The following is a 19011-nucleotide window of genomic DNA, read 5'->3' as shown; positions in this document are numbered from 1 at the left end:
GGGCCAGGGTGTGGGCGAGTCCTCGCCTGCGTGGGCAGACCGGGCGTTCTGTGGATAAGCCTAGTGACTGTCCGTACAGCAGGGGCAGCCGGAGTGTTCACCCTCTGGGGTGTTTGGGACGGCCTGACCTGAAAGCACATGCGGCGTCGAGCCAGGAGCCCCCCTGCTTGAGAGGGTGGGGGCCGCTGCTTGTCGGTCGTTCCCTTGTGCGCCCCCAAGAGCACGCGGCTGCTGGTGGCCTGGCCGCGAGTCTCGGGCTGGATTACGTGTTGCGGTTTTACCGTGTGAACCTGGCGGGTGCTGAGAGAGGAGTGGGTGTAGAGGTCTCAGGCGGGAGAGCTGGGCGTCTGCGGCCTTGGGCAGTGGTCCTCACCACGGGGAGGGCGCAGCGCCAGGGTCTCCTGGCACTTGGCCTGCGAGCTGCAGCTGGGAAGCGCTCGGCGGACATGGTGTCTGCGGGACCCCTGCAGCAGGCTGGTTAGACCCGGGGCCTGGCGAGCCGTGTTCCGTTTCTGCAGAGCGACCAAAGCGCGTGAACTCGGTGCACTTTTACCTGCAGTCTTGTGTTTCCACTTGTGCCGGTCACTGGAGGCCAGGGGACCCTGGGGGTGCCCACGGTCACCTCCCTCTCCCCTGTGTCCCCGCTGCAATAGGCAAATGGGGATGGACTCGTATTAACCCTGCGGGAGCCAAGCCCACTCCGAGATCTGGCTTTTCGGTGGCCGTGACTCCGAACCATCAGACGCTGCTGTTCGGGGGTGTGTGTGACGAGGAAGAGGAGGAGAGGCTGGAGGGGGACTTCCTCAACGACTTGCACTTCTATGACGCCGCCAGGAACCGCTGGTTTGCCGGGCATCTGAAGGTAGAGACACGCCCAGGCGGTCATAGGCCAGACATGCAGCCCTGTTGTGGACACCCCCCCATCCCTCTGTGGGGCTCCGTGTGAGTTCCCAGTGTCTTTACCGTCACTGCGGGCAGGGGCGCACCTTCCCAGCACTGGGGTCCCCTGGGACTTCAGGTCCAGATGAGTTGTTGGCATCAGAGGCCTTGAGGCCTAAGGAGGCGGCCCACTCTGGCAGAGACCCCTCTCTGGGTGAAGAGCTTTGCCATCTCTGCTGGGCATTCGGTAGATGTGCGACCAAGGTCTAGGCTGTGGCCTCCCTGCCCTTTTCCTTGAGGGTCACCCCAGGTAGAGACTTGGTGCCCGTGGGTGAACAGGGGGGACTAGGGTGGGGTGCTTCAGGCACGTGGTCCAGCCCCCCTTGGGGGGGTTGCCTCGCCCCCAGGTCACTTGAGGACACTGCCCGCCCACCGCTGTCTGCTGCTAAAGCACACGGCCTTGCTTTTGATTGACAGGGACCCAAGTCCGAGAAGAAGAAACGGAGAAGGGGCAAAAAAACAGAGCCTGAAGGTGCTGACAAGCAGGAACATGGTGGGGCCGGTGCCCAGGAGCCGCTGGAGGTGGTCAGAGAGGTGGTCACGGAGGACGGGACCGTGGTCACCATTAAACAGGTTCTTGCTGCCCCGGGCCCGGCCGGGCAGCCGCAGTCGGACGAGGATGACAGCCCCGATGAAGCCAGTGGCCCCGTGGTGGAGCCGTGTCCCCGCTCCAACGCCATGCTGGCCGTGAAGCACGGGCGGCTCTACCTCTACGGGGGCATGTTTGAGGCAGGTGACCGCCAGGTCACCCTCAGCGACTTGTACTGCCTGGATCTCCACAAGATGCAGGAGTGGACGGCCTTGGTGGAGATGGACCCAGGTGAGCGGGTGGAGGTCAGATCCTCTGTAAGTCGGGGTGGGAACCCAAAGAAAGCTTCTGTCCTGTCTGTCCACGAGGGCCACTCAGGTCTGCCCTGTGCCACTGAGCCTGCGTGAGCGATACCCAGGTGCCCTCAGCTCTGTGGCCGCTCCCAGAAGGGTGGGCCGTGGCCATGGCGAGGCGCCTTGTCCTGGGCACGTCCGTCCCTGCTCTGGGAGCTGAGGGCGTGGCTGCGAGCTTCGCTTGGGGAGCCTCAGACCTGCTCAGTGCTTCTTGGAAGCGCATCCTAGGAAACCGGTCTTAGGGAGCCCCCGTCCAGCGTCCACAGCCCCTGTGAGCACGCGAGGGCGGACCGGGCGTCTGGGGCACACCTGCTGGGGGGCGTCCAGGCTGCCTCTGCTCCGATCCAGACCTCAGTCCCTCACACCCACACTGTATGCAGGCGGCTGCTGGATGCCAGCTACCGCTCCTTTCCTGACGAGCAGACACTGAATACGGAGCTCAAGTCCACGCTTTCAGTGGAAGGCACTACGTGGCCCTTTGTCCGTGTGCAAGGTTCATTAGTTTTTGAGCAAGACTAGGTTAGAGCTGGGACTGCAGGACAAAACTGGGGGGTGGGGGTGGGGGGTGGGTCTTGTACCGTTGCCTCTGCTCTCTGAACCGGAGAAAACAGCATGTTTCCTTCTGGCGTCCAGAGGTGCCGGAGCATGGGCTAACTTTGACAGTGCGATTCTTCAAAAAAAAAAAAAAAAATTTTTTTTTCCTATATTTTTCAATATTTATTTTTGAGAGAGACAGAGTATGATTTGAGGTGGGGCAGAGAGAGAGGGAGACAGAATCAGAAGCAGCTCCAGGCTCCGAGCTGTCAGCACAGAGCCCGACGCGGGGTTCAAACCCACGAACCGCAAGATCATGACCTGAGCCGAAGTCGGATGCTCAACCGACTGAGCCCCCCAAGCAATCCCCCCCCACAATTTTTTTTAATGTTTATTTTTGAGAGAGAAATAGCATGTGCAGGGGAGGGGCAGAGAGAGAGAGGGAGACACAGAATCAGGAGCAGGCTCCAGTCCGAGCTGTCGGCACAGACACGAACCGTGAGATCATGACCTGAGCCGAAGTCGGATGCTCAACCGACTGAGCCCCCCAAGCAATCCCCCCCCACAATTTTTTTTAATGTTTATTTTTGAGAGAGAAATAGCATGTGCAGGGGAGGGGCAGAGAGAGAGAGGGAGACACAGAATCAGGAGCAGGCTCCAGTCCGAGCTGTCGGCACAGACACGAACCGTGAGATCATGACCTGAGCCGAAGTCGGACGCCGAATGGACTGGGCCCCCCAGGCGCCCCGGACGCGATTCTTGATGGGAGGCTGGAATCCCTGCTGCGCTGTTTGAACGTGTGCTTTTGCTTTAAAGGAGCTCAGGAGTGGCTGGAGGAGCCCGAGTCGGAAGACGACAGCGATGAGGGAGCTGAGGGCGAAAGTGAGGACGAGGACAGTGGCGACAGCGGCGGGGAGGCCGGGGGTGAGTGTGGCGCGCGTGCCGGCGCCGGGCGGCAGGAGACCCTCAGCCGAGCCGCCGCAGAGCCGGGTGCCCCGCGCCAGACCTAGAGCTGCGGGGCCACTTTGCTTCCAAAGCCCCCGTGTTGGCGGGTAATGAGAGACTTTAATGTTTCAGTAAAGTTTGATTAAAACTTGGCTTTACTCTGTAGGTGTCTTCTCGAGGCAGGCCTTAGTCTTTGCGAGGTCGTCTGTATTTGGAGTATGTCTGGGCAGCGCCAGGCGCTTTCTGTGATCAAGTGAAGGGCGTCCTCACGACGTGCGTTCTGTAACCCCGGGGCTCACCTGTCAGGCCCGGCCCCCGCAGCCCCCACAGCTGCCTGCCGCGCACCCCCTTCCTCGGCTGAACGTGTTTCCTTCCTCCCCCTTCTTGCCCAAGGAAGAGCCTGCGCCCCTCAGGCACCCTGCCCATCAGTGCTCACTGCCTGCCCGGCTCCCAGCGGCGCAGGGGGAGCTCGCCCCCCACGCCAAGGCCATTGCCCCCTTTCGTGACCAAGGGTGCTCCCCTGCGCTGGGCTGCGGGTTAGCCTGAGAGGCGGGTTCCTTCTGCAGCGACACAGGGCAGCCCTGGAGCAAAGCTGTGGCCGGGCCATCTTCGGGAGGTGAGGCCTCCGCGCTGCTGCTCGGGTGCACACAAGACGCACAGACCGCACCTTGTGCCTTGTGGGCGATTTCCCTTCTGCCAGACGAGGAGCCAGACATTCTGTGTGATGGCGCGTCATCTGTCTGGGGGCCCCACCGTGGTTTCCGGAAGTTCTCAGTTGCAGCCCGCCAGCCGCCTTTCCTTCCGTGCTTCATGCCTCCGCCCGACTCCTGATGGCTCCGCTGCTGCCCTCTGCCGGCCTTGCTCGGGGTGTGTGAGGGCACGTGCCCGACCCGGAAGTGCTCCATCAGCGTTTCCTGGGGAGAGATGGTGGAGCCGCCCTCTGCTCCTTTCCCGGTCGGTCCCCAGGCTGTCCTTGGCAAAAGTGACCAGCGGAAGGGAAGCCAGAGGGCAGGGGCCCCACTGTCCGCAGGCAGTGTCGCCATCCAGCGCCTCTGGGGCGGGGGTCCGCTGTGGACAGGCCTGCGCAGTGTTAGCACACCGGCTGGGGCCCACTCCAGGGTTAACGGCCAGAGACCGGCTTCCGTTTGCAGAATTGGGGTCAGATGTTAGGCTTTGAATTCACAGTTGGTGCATTTTTTCGTCTTTGACATCTGTAGCAAGGAGAACGTAGTATTTTTAGTTTCTAGTAACAGGATCAACAACCCATTTAGCTCCTAGAACAGGCCGTCCTGGTCATCGTCGGGTCGCTCCGAGGCCAGAGTGGGGACGCCCTGGGGGGCGGGCAGGGTTGTCCTGGGAAGGCTTTCACGGAAGGATGAGGGCTGACTTGCCCCAGAAGCCGCCCCCGCCCCACCTAGCCGCCTCCCGGTGCTCGGTCCCCACCAGCGTCGCCGGTGCCACCCCTCTTCTTGGGCTCGCACGCTGCTCTGCAGCAGAACCACAGGGCTGTGCTCTCACAAGCAGCTCAGAAATGGGAAGTCTACCTCTGGGGGGTGCCCGTGGGGGCCATGGTCGTCGGAGAGAGTGGCTGTCGGGTGGCACACCTCCCATTGGTCAAGGTGGGCTGGGTTTCACAAAAGCTGGACAACCTGGCTTGAAGGGCATATTCGTGGCGCTTGTCTTGGATGCCGGGGCCATCTGGGCTTTCCTTGGACGCTCTGGGAGGAACCTACCTGGAAGATTCTCAGGCAGGGCTGGCAGAACGCCCGTGAAGGGCCAGATGCTGGCCAGGCCCTGCTGGTGACGGGTGGTCTCCGCGGGGCTAATGGGCCCTCAGGCAGCCCCCCAGGGGAGGGGAGGCTCAGGCTCAGGTGCAGGGCAGGTGACGCAAGTGAGGTTCGCACTTGGGAATCCGCCTCTCCGAGTGTGTTGGGGTGAGGGGAAGGTGACACAGTGTTGACTGGGGGCAGGAGAGGGGTAGTTGCTCCCTAGCACGGGGTGAGGTGGCCCGTGTCGGCCAGAGGTAGCAGGAGATTTGCTGCCAAGCTCCGTGAACACTGAGGGAGCTTTCTAGTAACTGCTGTTTCCCTGGATGTTTTAAACTGGGAAGCAAGCCGTGTGCAGGCCTTTGGTCTCCAGAGACCAGTGTTGGCTTGGTGGCCCAGGTAACTCCTGACTCCTAGGCCACAGGCACCATCGTTTCGGTTTTGAGAGAGAGCTCTAGCAGCGCAGGTTCCTGCTGGGCCTGGTCACCCACCGGCGGTGTGACTGTGGGGTCTGGTGGGAAGCCAGGGGCCATGGACGTGGGGTGTCGGAGCAAGGGGCGCCATCATGGGTGTAGCCAGCACCGGGCCTGGCTTGGAGGGGCCAAGCAGGCGTGGGACTGGGCCTGTCGCCGTCCTCTGGACCAGACTGAGCTGGGGCTGTGGAGCTCAGGAGCCCTGTGCCTGGACTGCGGGGGGTGGGCCTGGAAGGACCCAGGTGTGTGTGTCAGGGGTACCTTGAGGTAGGGGAGAAATTCCAGTTGGAAAGAAAGGCTGGGGAAGCTCCACTTCCCACGAGAAGCATGGATGTTGAAGTTCAAGAAAGTGAAAACAAGTTTAGCAGAGCTGTGCCGTGAGGCCCAGGGGGGCAGAGTCTGTCTGTGCCCTTGGTCAGCCGCGGAGGGGCGCTGAGGGCGGGGGTGCACTCCGGTCCTGCGCACGGAGCTCGCCCGCGCTAGACTATGACCAGAGGTAGCGCGGGCTCCGCCCCGAGAGGGACTGCGTTTATCCGTCTCCAAGTTCGGGCGCGGGAAGGAGGTCACGGTGGAGGACCCTGATTTGCAATGAGATGATGCAGAAAACCCATAGTTCTCAAATGAGGATGTTTATTACTAAAAGGACCAAAATGTGTTCAAATCTTCACAGCGACCCTTGCTTTCAGGTAGTGACATAACATAATAGCGGTAGGACTGGAACGGTTACATTCATTAAAGAAAAGTATTTAATTTTCATTTTGTAAGTAACCAAGCTATTTTTTTCCAGCTAAAAGATAAAATGGCGAGGTAACATTCTTAGCTGCTTTGTCAATAAGAAAAGTCAAAATCTAGTCCACATTCCCTTTCTGTCAGTGCACATACGATGGCACCGTATTAACAAACAGGTTACATGCACCAGGGAAGACGGTGGAGAAGATACGATGCAGATTGAAACCGGTTCCCGTTAGAAATCACGACCAGGCGTCTGTGTCAGGGTCAGCCGTCTCCGGTCTGGCGTGAGGACCGCGTGTCACACGCCGCTCCCCTGAGCCGTGAGGGCTGTACTTCCTTCAGGCTGCATTCCGTCGGGCAGGGGTTCTTTGGACACGGTGAACGGTGCACGTAGGCAGGGTCGGCTGGAAGGACTGGGGGGTTTGCGCTCAGTATGTGGGGCGCACCAGCGAGTCCACGCTCACGTGTCAGCGCCGAAGGCCGACCGTCCCCAGCGGGTGCAGGCAGGCGTCCTCGAGCTGCCTGGGGTTGGGGTGCCCGCAGACCCGTCTCGCCCCTGAACCCCCCCCACCCTCCCCGCGTGGAAGCCCAGGCTGGGTGACTGGAGAGCAGCCCCTTCGCTGTCTCCCGCCCCTGCAGCCTCGCGCCCCCCAGGGAGCTGATCGTCGGGTGGGGGGAGATGCGGTTGAACGGTGTCTGATGGAAAGCCCTTCGTCAGGGACGGGTGTCCTCATGTGGGAAGCACTGGGAGACGGGAACTCTGATCTTAAGGGACCGGCGGTTCTCAGGGGTGCTTGGGCACGTTAAGCACTGACCTCTGTCCCCTTCGTAGCAGGCACGGGGTGAGTCACCGCGGTGGGTGCTACCGGCGAGGCGGAGGGGAGCGAGGGCCCGCCGGGACCCCCCCTGCCGTCCCTCTCGGCCTCCTGCCTCTGGGTCTGGGCTGCTGCGGTCCTTCTGTCACCTGGCGGTGGGCGCACAGCACAGGTCGGCGGGGGAGTGGTTAGTGGTTAGGGGGGGACGGAGATGAGGTAGGCGTGAGGTGTGCCGCTGTCTGCCGCGCCCGGACGCGCCCTGGGCTGTTCACGGCCACAGGTGGACGTGCCGCTGGCAGGACTGCCCGCCCCTCTGAAGTCGGGGAACAGGCTGGAACATATGTGCCCGTGTGTGCGTCAGGCAGAGGCGCAGACCCCAGGCCCTTTGTCCCTGGCTCTCGGGCTGCGGTTTCGGAGGATGCGTTGCCATCCCGCAGAGAGGCTTCTGCCGCCCTTGGGGGTTCCCGCGGTCCGCACCCCCAGCCCCCATGCTGTGGTCTCCTGCCGGCAGCGTTCCCAGGTGCCGGCGTGTCCCCCACCCTCCGCGCAGACTCCAGGTTCAAGGCCGTCCCCGCTTCCCATAGCTTTCAGACCCTCCCGGCGTCGGGGAGCACGGTAGAGATATGGCCTCACTGTTTTGTTTTTGAACAAAGGCAACTGCACTTTTTCTTGCTTTTAAGGCTGAATTAGTGACACTTCTCAGGGACGGATCTTGGGGACATGTGGGGACAGGTCACTTTGCTAGTCTTTGCTTACAGACAGGACGGCATGACGCTCAGCCCGGCCTGGGAACGAGGCTGAGTCACCCGGAGGTTCCGACGGGAGTGTGCTTCACCCTCTTCCTGCTGCTTGTCTGGAGTCACGTTTATGCGTAATGGCCAAGGGCAGACAGCGTCCAGGCACAACCCGGTAATCTAGGGCCGGGGGCATGTGCAGCCGCGCCCGCAGGGGCCTGGATGTCTGGGGGGTGCCTGTAGCGCTCCGGGGCCAAAGGCAACCAGAGCTGGAAGACAGGAGCCTCTGGGCCGCTGCAGGGCGCTCTCTCCTGCCCCCTTGGTCTCGAGCGTGTCCCCCTGTGCACGTGGAGGCGACCGGAACGCCTGCCCTGGAGGCCGCGTGGGGCCGAGACCTGCCTCCGGAGGCCCCTGCGCAGCGGCGGTACTGGTGCTGGCTCTGGAGGTGACCGGAGACGGGTGGCCCAACACCCAGAGTAAAGATTACGAAAAACACTTTATTTCCTCCAGTCCCCCAGATGTGCATCTAGGTCACGCCCGGGGCCTCTGCACTGGGCGCTCAGTCATGTCATTTGGGCGTAAGTGGGGGGGCCGTGGCGTTTCCCGTCCACACTGGGACTTGTGAACGGGACGGGGAGCACCCCTGGGACCCGGCTGGGACGTCAGGCGTCGTGTGCCCCGGGCCCCAAACCAGCACCGAGGGACACGGGGGGACGGGCCGTGTTCTTCCTGTGCCGCCGGGGAGCCCGCTTTCCTACAGTGTGTGTGCTTGCTCCGCGCATGTGGTAGTCGCGTCACAGGAGTTACTGGCTGGTCAACGTGGTCGTGGACGTGGGAGAGGGGCTTCGGTAGCGGGCATCGTGCTTCTGCGGCTCCCGCAAGTGTCCTACACCGACAGCCTCTTGTTGCTTCTCTGGGCCTGCACACTGCATCCCCGCTCGGTCTTTAGGAGTCCTGTGTGCTGCTGATCAGGGAGCTCAGAAGAATGGGTTTTTCATGCGCCCGAAATTATCCAAGCACTTCAGGCACCGAGCACAGGTGTAAAAGCACAGATCCCCCAGTGTACACGTTTCCTCACGTTGCTGGTAAATGCAGCAGGTCAGCTGCGGGCACAGACAAGTCCACCTGACGACCCTAGAGGGCAGTGTCCTTCCGGGGTCTTCTAGGGGAGGTGTGACAGGCCTCCCAGCCCCGGGAGGGCCGCGTGAGGCCGCCGTGGTGACCTGTCGGCCCCGCCCGCCCGCAGGCCCTGGCGCAGCAGCTCTGGGGACTCCGCTTCTCTGCCTCTGGCTTTCACGGCCAGAGCGCGGAAGAGGCTGGCTGCCAGGGGAGAAAAGGGCTCTCGCGAGGTGGCTCTGGGATTAAAACTTGTCACTTTGTAGTGACACTGGGGGCGGCCCTGACATGCGTTATCTGTGCTTCCTGACTGTCCCACGTGGGCCGGTGTCACTCCGCCTGCACGGCCTTCGGGAATGCACGGGAGGTCAGCCGCACAGGAGGTCAGCTGCCCGGGAGCGGGGCCGGGCGGCCTGCTCCTCAGCTTCTAGACTCCCTCAGACCCAGGAGCGTGTGCGCCCGGTGGAGTCCCTGGGATTCCCCGGGCCCGCGGGGCAAGGGTGGCCCGTCTGGTTTTCACACCCGCGGTAGCAGGGGCCGGGTGTGTGACGTGACATGAGCTAGTCAACATGCGTGTGAGCCCCTGGTGATGAAACCACAACTGCTTTCGCCGGGGAACATGTACTTTTCCGATCTCCCGGGTTGGCGCGTGTGTGTATAACCCGTGGGTGGAGGTACCCTCGTGTGTCACCCAGTTACCGGAACGTAGGAAGGGCTTAGTCCTTACGAGGAGGTGCAGACAGTTATAAAACACATGTCGCACAGTGAGGGTTCTGAGCTGCAAGGAGCAGGCATCTTTATTTGGTTCTCTTCAGGTCTGTAGCAACCACTTGTTATTAAAAAAGAACGGAAAGTAAGATGTACAAAAAGATGTAACATCCCTTTAGAAAGTAACGTTCCCAGAAACGCGTTTCTTACGGATCCTCCCTCTCCTATGCCCCACGCCCCAAAAACGACCCCGAACTAAGCCAAACTGTGAAAAGAAATGGGGAGTGAATGTAGAACAGAAAAAATAAAACTGGATTTAACTGGAACATGCTCTAATCTTTAGTTTATTTCTGGTTAAAAATATAGCAATCCAGTGCAGTGTAGTAAAGAAATCTGCTTGAAAGGTAGCAGAGAAACAGCTAAACATAAGCAAAGCAAGGCAGAGTCCATAGCCGGGCTGTGCCCAGGACGGCTGTGGAGGCTCACGGGAAGGGCCATCCCGGGCGCGAGCACAGGGGCCGGGTATGGACGTGGCCATGCCTCATAGACACGCCCATACGCACGGGCCAGGGCCCTCCAGCGCTAGGACCACGGGGCGCCTGAACGTTCTGGAACCTTGTTCTTTCGTTTGGACGGTGGAGCAACACTGGTGGAGAAGGCAGAATTGACTGAAACCAGTTACGTTGTGTGTTTTGGGGGAGATGGACAGGCAGCGCTTGCTCAGGCATTTTCAAGCCACTGGGTTTTACCCACATTCCTGTCCTGGGACCAGACCAGCTCCGGAGCATGAACGAGGCATCTGGAAAGAGTGTGCATATCTGTGGGGGAAGTGGAGGCCGGCACAGGACAAGGATCGAAAACCCACGTGCCCAGTGACCGCGAGAGAGGAGGATGTCACCGCGGGCCAGCTCACTGCCATGGACGTCTGATGGGCCAGGGGAGCCTGGGTACATACTGCATGCCAGGTGTAGAAAGGCCACACTCTCGGAGCCAGGCGTGGCAGCTAAGTGGCCCCGTGGCGTTCCCTGCCCTCTGTCCTGTCTGCACCACTGCTGCCTGGGTGTTTGGGGAAAAGGGGGAGTGGGTGGGGAGGGAGGACCTTGCTCTCAGACTCCGTGGGGGACAGAGGGGCGTTTTCAGGGGAAGAGGAGCAGCAGATCCCTGCTTCCTCAAGCACACAGCACAGATCCAAACTGGAAAGAGACCCCGGCTGCTGCTGCTGGGATGCCCCCCCCCCCCCCCCCCCCGTTCCAGGACACAGGGGAGCAGCAGAGGGAACAGACTTCCGGCATTCAGCCTCGCGGCACGGCTGGGCACGCTGGGGTCTTCCACTGGCTGCCTCCAATTCCAGTCCCAGACGGAGTGTGATGGCGGCGAGGACGGTGACCCTTTTAGTTTTTGGCCGTTGATTTGCCGGGACCCCTTTCCCGTCCACACCAAGCTGGAGGGGCGGCGTGCTGGCCTCCTCCCAGCGTGCCACACAGCATTGTGTTACACGAGCAAGGGGTTTTGGCTAAAATCCAAAAAACATTACCCAGAAAAAAAGGCAAACTGTGAGTAATACCCAGTCACTGTGTTCTGTGAGAAGACTCAGAAGCGGTCGTCGGCTGTCCGAGTTATGATCCTTCCCTTTTTGTCGTCTTTTTTAACGTCCCCGTTTGTACACCAACTGCTGTTTTCGCTCACGCGACGTCTCATCAGATGAAAAAGTTAATAAACAAGATGGCGACTCCGATGTTGAGCAAGATCACCATGGCCACCAGGATGGGGGCCGAGCCCTGCAACAGGATGACAGGAGAGGTGAGCCCGCGCCCGGCCTGCCCCCGCCCCCCCAAGCCTGGGGCTCGCGGAGAGGGTCCTCCCGCTGCCCGGGCTGCAGCCACTGGGCCCGGTGCCGACCTCTCCCGGCACGCCAGGTCTCTTTAAGTCAGCGTCCCCACGTCTGCATTAACCTTTGTCCCCAGCTCCGCAGCTGGGGCCAGAGAACGCGGTGCTGGGATTCAGATGTGGCCCACCCAGGACGGACCCGCATTCAGCCCGAGACCCCACGCCCGGTGACGTCCGAGCACAGCGGTCCTCGGAGCCTCTGCGGGGAGGGGTGCAGACTACCGTGCGGGACGGGGCCGCGGCGGCCCCAGAGGATACAGGTGCCCGGCTGGAGGCCAGCCGCTCGCTCTCGCCTCTCCCCCAGGGAGCGTCGCTGTGAAGCACCAGCGCGGTGAAGGAGGCCAAATAGAGAATCTCCTCCCGCGCCCTCCCCCCTTCACCCGGCTTCCTAAAGTAACCACACGCACACTGCTCCTGTGTGCAGAGGCACGCTCCCCAGACACGGACGCGTGCTCCTTGATCGGGCAGCTGCGGGCGCACGCGGCTTTCCTCCCACAGGCCCTCCCTGCGCCGGCCACAGGGCTGCCCTCCGGTGGGACCTGGGGCACAGGAGCCCCAGGGAACCAGCCTGCTGACAGGACCCTCACGGTGGGGGGGAGGGCACCTGTCCACAGAAAGCTTTTCTCCTGAGGAGCACAGGCCCTGACACACAGAGCAGCCCCTCCACGGGCCAGCGGTGGATACAGACCCCGCCTCGCGGTCCCACAGGTGTCCCCAGGGGGTGGGTACGTGGCGCTCGGCTCAGTGATCTGGCCCTGATGGGGGGGGGCCTGTAAGTCCGGGCACAGGGCACGTGGGGACATCAGCTCCAGGCCCGGGCCGAGAAGCTGGGGGGTGGGGGCAGGACATGTCTGCTCACAGGTACAGGGTCCCAGCAAGTCCCTCCTGGGTGAGAGCCCACCGGGCGCCCCACAGTCCAGGGGCCTCCGTTCCTGCCTCCACGCCGCCGGCTGCGGGAGGCGCACACACGTGAGCAGGCCCCAGTGCCCAGCAGCCTCCTGGCCAGGGCAGGGCAGAGCTTCCTGGGGGGGGGGGGGGGGGGGGGGGCGTCTAGGTGAGGACAGAGTGCCCAGTTTGTGCCCCCGGGTGCCCGGTTTCTTTTGGGAGCTTCCAGAACTGCCTTGTGCCTTCGCTGCTGGGTCAGCCCTTGGATCTAAAGGAGGGGGGCCCGTGGCCCCCCAGGACTCCCGCGGGGAAGGAGCCGGCCCCCGCGGCCAGGGCCCCCGCCCCCCGGCCGCCACTCACCGTGCTGGATTTGAGCTCGTCCGCGTCCTCTTCGTCCGACTCCAGCGCCACCGGGGAGGACTTCTGCGGCGGGGAGAAGGCCAGGTCCCAGCGCAGCAGCCGCGGCTCAGCCCGCTCCCCCCGCCGCAGGCTCTCCAGCCGCTGCACCGCGGGCTCCGCGCACGGGGCCGGCCTGGCGCCGTCCCTGCTCTGGGGCTTGGGCCGCAGTCTCTGGGCGCCGAAGCCCCGCTCCTCGGGGCGGCGGTCCTCCCCCAGGCCCCGGCAGGCGCCCCCCTTGCTGTAGCGCCTCCGCGGGGGGTGCGCCTCCTGCGCTCACGAGTCCATCCTGCGCAGGGGCTTCATCTCCATCTCGTAGTTGCTCAGCTTCTCCTCCTCCAGCTCCAGGAGCTTGGCGCCCGCGGAGCCGGGGTTGCCGGTCCGGTGGTGGGAAGTCCAGGAGAACGTGGGGGGCGACTCCGTCCGCTGCTCCCGGGACTTGGGGTTGCCGGGCGGCCTGTGGCCCGAGCCCCGGGAGCGGAAGTCGTCTGCGGGCGGAGCGCTGCGGAGGGCGCCGCCGCGGACGCCCCTGGAGCTGCCGGCCTTCTCCTCGCCCCAGCTGTTGCGGGCATAGTCCCCTCCCCGGCCCTCCAGGAGCATCTGGATGTCCCCGCCTCGCTCCTCGTCCGAGACCTGCCGGGAGAAGTGGGCAACCTTGTTCCGTGAGGCAGGGGCCGGGGGCGGGGTGGCCGTGGGGCTGGCGGGGAAGCTCTGCAAGGGGCTGTCGTCGGGGGTCAGGTCCGAGGGGGTGGTGCCTTTGCGGTACAGCTCGGGGCTCTCCTGCTGCAGGGGCGTCCCCGTGGAGGCCACCTCGATGTCACTGCTGGAAATCGGGTGCTTCGGCCGCTGGTACTCGAGCCCTTTATGCGGGGGCAGGAAGCACACAGAGGTTGAGTTACTCGGACCCTCTGTGTCTCGTGAGGCCGACCTCACCAGAGGGCTGCGGGGCATTGGGGGGCAGGACGGGGCCTGGGTCTCGGGCGATGGGCAGCCGGGGCACTCGCCACCAGGGTGTGGGCACAGCGGTCCCCAGGGCCCGAGCCCCCTACCTGACGCCCACAGGGAGGGTGATCAGGGCTCGAGGGGGCAGTGGTGGACTGAGGCTCTGGGTCCCCCCACTGGCTACAGGAGAGACCCACCATGGAAGGGGGAGGCCACACCCCGACAGGTCCCTCCCAGAGTGGAAGGAAGCCTCTTGGGCCAGATGCCTTTGGGGCCTCCCCACAGGCAGCATAACAGTCTGGAGTGGAGAGCCTCCCCTCTCCACCTCCCTTCTGGAGCCTCTGAGTCCGGGCAGGAGGGGCCCCGGGACACATGGGCCCCCCAGTCTGGTGGGGCCGGGCCCGTGTGTGTGAGGGGAGGCGTGCCATGCTGGCGGCCTCAAGCACAGCGGGCCCCGGTCTCCTCTCCTCTCGGGGTTTTGAGATGGGGCCAGCGGGCAGGAGGTGGCAGAGCTGCAGATGCCATAACAGTGGCTCTTGGCACAAAGGGGGACCAAGGGAGGCCCTCGGTGGCCCCCAGACCCGTGAGTGCTGGGGCACGGAGTCGGCCCCATCCCTAGTCCCTGCGGACCCATCCGTCACGTGACGGTGTGGCCAGGAAGCGTCCGGTCCCTCAGCTGCTGGGGACCGGGGACACAGGGCCCCGGAAGCACTGCACTGAGCGCTAACCCCTGCAGGGGTAGAGCAGCGTAGGACAGGACACAGCCACGGAGACCCTGCCCTGCCTGTGTCTGGGAGGTACTCAGGGCCAGGGTCCCGCACCTCCGAGCCCAGGGGCCGGGTGAGCCTGGACAGCAGGCCCCATGGACTGCGCACACCCCCGGAGGCCGCTGGGCTCCTGCACCTCGTGGGCTCCACGGGTGTCTCGGGGTGGGCCCCGGACAGACGGCCACATGGCAGACTCCACTCTGAAACTGTGCTTGTGCTCGGGTCCTCACCTCCTGCGGCTCTGGTGCTTGCAGGGGTGGGGGGTCGGGGGCGGGCGGCTGGCCAGCAATAGCCCCTGCGCCAGGCCTCCGCTGGGCCCGGAGCGGAGTCGAGTCTCACTGACAGCTGCCACCCTGTCCCGCCAAGGGGAGGAGAAGGGCCACGCGTCTGGCTGAGGCTCAGTGGCATCCAGCCCCTGCCAGGGGACAGGGCGGGAGCTCCCCTCGCTGGCCACACAGGGCGCTCAGCGTCTCATTCCTCAGCTGCGCTCCTGCGTGCCCAGCAGCCCCCTGGTGGGACGAGTGGGTCCAGAAGCACGTTCTCGAGCAGGAGTGGGGAGGGCAGGGCGAACCGGTGGACAGTCATGTCCGCGGAAGGCAGGAGCGGCACAGACGTGGAGCGTGCCGCAGCCCCCCACGGACGCCCCCCGGGGGTGCCACTCACCGTTTTCCCGGTGCTGGAAGGAGGGGGAGAACTCTTTGGCAGTGATCCTGGCGATGCGCGCCTCCTCCTGGGCCTTCTGCGCTGCGGTGAGGGCGGCCTCAGCCTTGGCCCGGGAGTGCGAGGTCCTGGCAGGGAGAGGCGGGGAGGGCCGTAAGGGCTCCAGCAGCGAGAGGGGCCCGGTGGCCCCCAGGTCTCCTCCTCTTGTTCATTCAGCAAACACCCCGCCCCCTGCGCGGCTGGGCGTGAGTGCTTGCCCGTGCTCCCGGGCACAGGGCACGCCATGGCAGGGGCCTGGCCCGAAGCGGAGGGGTCGGCCCGCGTGAGCCCCGCGTCTCACTGCGGGGAAGCTCCCCTCCCGTGTCGTGGCCAGACTAGACGGGGCCCAGGCGCACAGCCAACGCGTCTGCAAGCCTCCCGAGCGCGACAGCAGCTTGGTCAATGCTGGTTTGCCCGGGAAGGAGTCGGGGGAGAGCGGGGCCCAGCCACACGTGCGGGTGCGCAGCTGGTGGCCAGACTCGGGGCAGGACCCGTAGGCTGCAGGGGAGGGTCCGAGGGCACGAGGAGCAAGGTGCCCCTTCCCCTTCACCAGGTGTGGCTCCAGGCCCAGAGAGGGCACCGGCTGGCTGTGCTGGAGCCACGGTGGAGCCGGACCTGCCTCCCACGCCGGTGCCGACCCAGCAGCCCCCGGGGAAGCCCCCAAGTGCCGCCGTCCCACCGCCCGGTCCTGCGCGCCTGGCCTCCCCCATCCCATCTGGCCCCTTCTGGGCCCTGAGAACAGCAGCCCAGGTGAGTGGGGGCTGGACTGACCGGGGCAGGCCCACGGCCACCCCGACCCTCCACGCTCACTGCAGGGCACCGTCCCAGCCCTCCTCGGACACCTGGAAGCTGGTATCACCAGCCCCGTGTGTGTGGAGGAGACTGTGTGAATCACGGGCTCCAGATGCTGGAAGAGCACTGGCTTCCCACAGGCTCCGCCCAGAACAGGTGACTGTCACGGGGAGCACAGGCACGGCCCTTCTGTGTCGGAGCTGTACCGCCCGGGTCGTCACGTGCTTCTCTGTGACTCATCCCCGCCACCCCCCTCCCCCCCCGAGACGGACTCAGGCAGGCGGCACTGATTTCAGTGCCTACGCACAGGCCTGACGCGGGCGACTCCGTAAAGGGGGTTTGCACTCAGATCGGTGAACCTTCCATGCACACACACATGCCAACAGCCCCGACCCGACGATGCCATGGCCCAGCGTGGGGGCGGGGGCAGTTCTGGGCCCCAGCCCAACGTGAGGACAGCGCCTTGCAGCTGCAAGACCCTCCCGCCCAGTGGTCCCAGCGGCTCCGACTCAGGATGCCACGGTGTCCCCACGGCTGAGTCCCACATGAGACCCTCCTCCCTGGTAAAACAGGGCGGGACTGGGTGCCTGAGGCAGGAGGCCACGCATCTCAGCTGCCTGGCATCCTGGCTCCAGGGTGCTGCTTGCCAGCCGCAGAGAAACCACAACACTGTGGCCTGTCCCCAAGACAGGCAGCCTGTCACCAGTGACCCGTCAGTTGACAAATGATCACTGCTACCTGGGGACTTGTTCCCCGTGTGCCAGGGGCTTCCGGAAGCTGCGGAGAAGCCAGTTCCTGCTACAGTCTGCCCAGCAACCCCGACACCGGGCCGTCATGTGGGCCCCCGTGTCCCCTGAGGCTCTGCTCCGTCTTCACCAGTGATGCCTGAAGCGGAGGCAGGCACCTGAACGCAGCGGGAGGGGCCCCCGTCGGGGGCCAGAAGGAAGCAGCTCGGCCGCTGTGCTTGGCTCTGGGGAAAGGGTAGGTTTTTCTGCAGAGCATCCCCACGGCTGGTCTGGCCGCTGTCCCGTCAAGCTGTAAGTGCTGCCGGACCGCTCACCCGTTAGGGTCTCTGACGCGGCGTTTCCAGCGTCCTTACGGTCGTTCTTGGACACCTTCACAATCAGGCACCCCATCCCCACAGCCCGAGGCCCCCCCCACGCTGCTTCCCCTCACTGGGCGGACCTGCTCTGGGCGCGACCCCCCCCAAACTGATTCTTTCGTAATTTTAATTGAAGTGAAATTCACATAACAAACCACAAGAGCACAGCAGGAGCATCGCGTGCGTTCACCAAGCTGCGTGCGCACCATTTCTTATTCTGGGATGTGTCCGTCACGGGGAGGCCCATCCCCCTTACAGTCACTCCCACCGCCACCGTGCCCTGTCGTGGGCAGTTCTGAGCCACCGTTTGGTGTTGACAAGACACCCGCTATGGTCTTAGGGCCTGACGGCTCGTGGCTGCTACGTGCCACATGGGGTGTGGCCCCTTATCCTAGGACCCGGGGTGATCAGCTGGCAAAGGACCATGAATCGCTGGGACCTGAGCAGGGGACGACCACCCTGGTGCACCAAGTCTGGGCAGGCCCGGCCCTTGGGTGCATGGTCGGCTCCCGTGTGTGTGGTGGACGGGATGCCAGAAAGGGAGCATGTTCTGGGGGCTGCAAACCGAGCCACAGAGACGGTCAGGTGAGGGGACACGAGGGCTCCCAGACCGGGCGGGAGGCCACAGGCTTGGAAAGACCAAGGATGACGGCCTAGCCTCTTCGCGTCTGCAGCCCCACAGGCCGTGATGGTGCCGCCCGGGCCTGACCCCCAGGACCTTCTAAGGCAAGGCTGACCGGGGCTTGTGCACAAGGAGCCTGAACAAAGGAGAGCAGCTGAGCTGATCGTAACACACGCAGTATGTATCTTAGGGCTCGAGCTCCTTGGAGGCCAAGGCAAGCAGGGAAACGTCACGGATGCCATTTGGGGCTCAGGTCAAAGTCAAACCCGCAGCTCAGCAGGTTTGGGACCTGGAAGAAGTTTCTCAGCCTCACGGGCTTCCTGTGAAGACCCTCGGTACAGGCTGCTGGGGCCACACAAAGTGAGTTCAGTAAAGCAGCCAGAAGGGGCCGGAAGGGCCCGAAGACCAGCAGCGAGAGTCTGGAACCCAGCCCAGTGCTTTCTGCAGCAGCTCTTCCTCCAGGTAGAACTTGGACGGCTTAAGGCAGGCATACACCCCCTCCCCGAAATATGGGACCATCCTCTGCGAGCTGCTAATGGCAGGTCTCCCTGTTGCCCAACATGCATGTGAACACATACATGGGTGCCACCCCCTCCGGTCTTGTGTCCCCCGTGGACACGTGGCCTGGCTGTGGCAGCCTCTCCCATAGGTGACTTGTCTAAAAGGTCCAATGAGACTGCTGTGCTCAGAATTCCATTTCTGTCCCAAACCCTGGGAAATAAAGCACCCCCCCCCCCCGCCACCTTCCTGGTGAGACCCGTGCGCCTTGAGGCAGGGCCCGTGTCCACGCCTCACCCCTGCAGCCTGGGCCTGGCTGGACGGCAAGAGCCTGTCACTACTTTCAGACGGCCCTATGGGCACCCGACCTTCAGGCCAGTGCGGTGGGGTGTGGCCCCGCGACGCCTCGGACAGGGTCTCGCCCCCACCTCTGCCCCCCGGGGCGGGCGCAGTCACGGAGAGGAGGGCCTGTTGCGTCCCTGGCCCTGGAGTGGCCACTGTTTGGTTTCCTCGTCTTTGTTTAGTAAAAATACCATGAACGTTAGTTCACCAACAGTGTACGTGTATTTACATATATACGTTCACACATCTAGAAAAAGGGTAAGCTGTGCCAGCCCTAAAATAAAATTGAATCAAGAAGAATGCATTTAATAGAGAAGACTCCCCAGCACATGGCAAGAGACCCCGGGGCTGGACTGGCCAGTTAGCTGGTGGGGGGGGAGCAGTGATGCTGGAGCCCCCATCCCCACAACCAGCCAGGGACCCCTCCAACGTACG

At 63.6% G+C, this 19011-nt stretch overlaps 2 protein-coding genes across 2 annotated transcripts in view; one reads left to right on the top strand and one right to left on the bottom strand.

Moving 5' to 3' along the window:
- Positions 1 to 3465, top strand: part of KLHDC4 (kelch domain containing 4) — a 43649-nt gene extending 40184 nt beyond the window's left edge. Inside the window, exons 9-11 of the mRNA XM_039226248.1 lie at positions 654 to 862; positions 1357 to 1759; positions 3172 to 3465. Of these exons, the coding sequence (XP_039082179.1) occupies positions 654 to 862; positions 1357 to 1759; positions 3172 to 3365 (806 nt within the window). The 3' untranslated portion in view covers positions 3366 to 3465. The remainder of the gene's footprint in view (positions 1 to 653; positions 863 to 1356; positions 1760 to 3171) is intronic.
- A 6242-nt stretch (positions 3466 to 9707) lies between these two features.
- The window catches only part of JPH3 (junctophilin 3), a 70288-nt gene continuing 60984 nt past the window's right edge, over positions 9708 to 19011 (bottom strand). The window contains exons 3-5 of the mRNA XM_039226234.1: positions 15185 to 15309; positions 12777 to 13672; positions 9708 to 11422 (exon numbers count right to left, since the gene is read on the bottom strand). Of these exons, the coding sequence (XP_039082165.1) occupies positions 13089 to 13672; positions 15185 to 15309 (709 nt within the window). The 3' untranslated portion in view covers positions 9708 to 11422; positions 12777 to 13088. The remainder of the gene's footprint in view (positions 11423 to 12776; positions 13673 to 15184; positions 15310 to 19011) is intronic.

The sequence above is a fragment of the Hyaena hyaena genome, unplaced genomic scaffold (genome assembly GCF_003009895.1).
Source record: "Hyaena hyaena isolate Hyena2069 unplaced genomic scaffold, ASM300989v1 scaffold_1, whole genome shotgun sequence".
Taxonomy (NCBI): domain Eukaryota; kingdom Metazoa; phylum Chordata; class Mammalia; order Carnivora; family Hyaenidae; genus Hyaena; species Hyaena hyaena.
The sequence above is the reverse complement of the archived record's forward strand: the minus strand, read 5'-3'. Positions and strand labels throughout refer to the sequence as shown.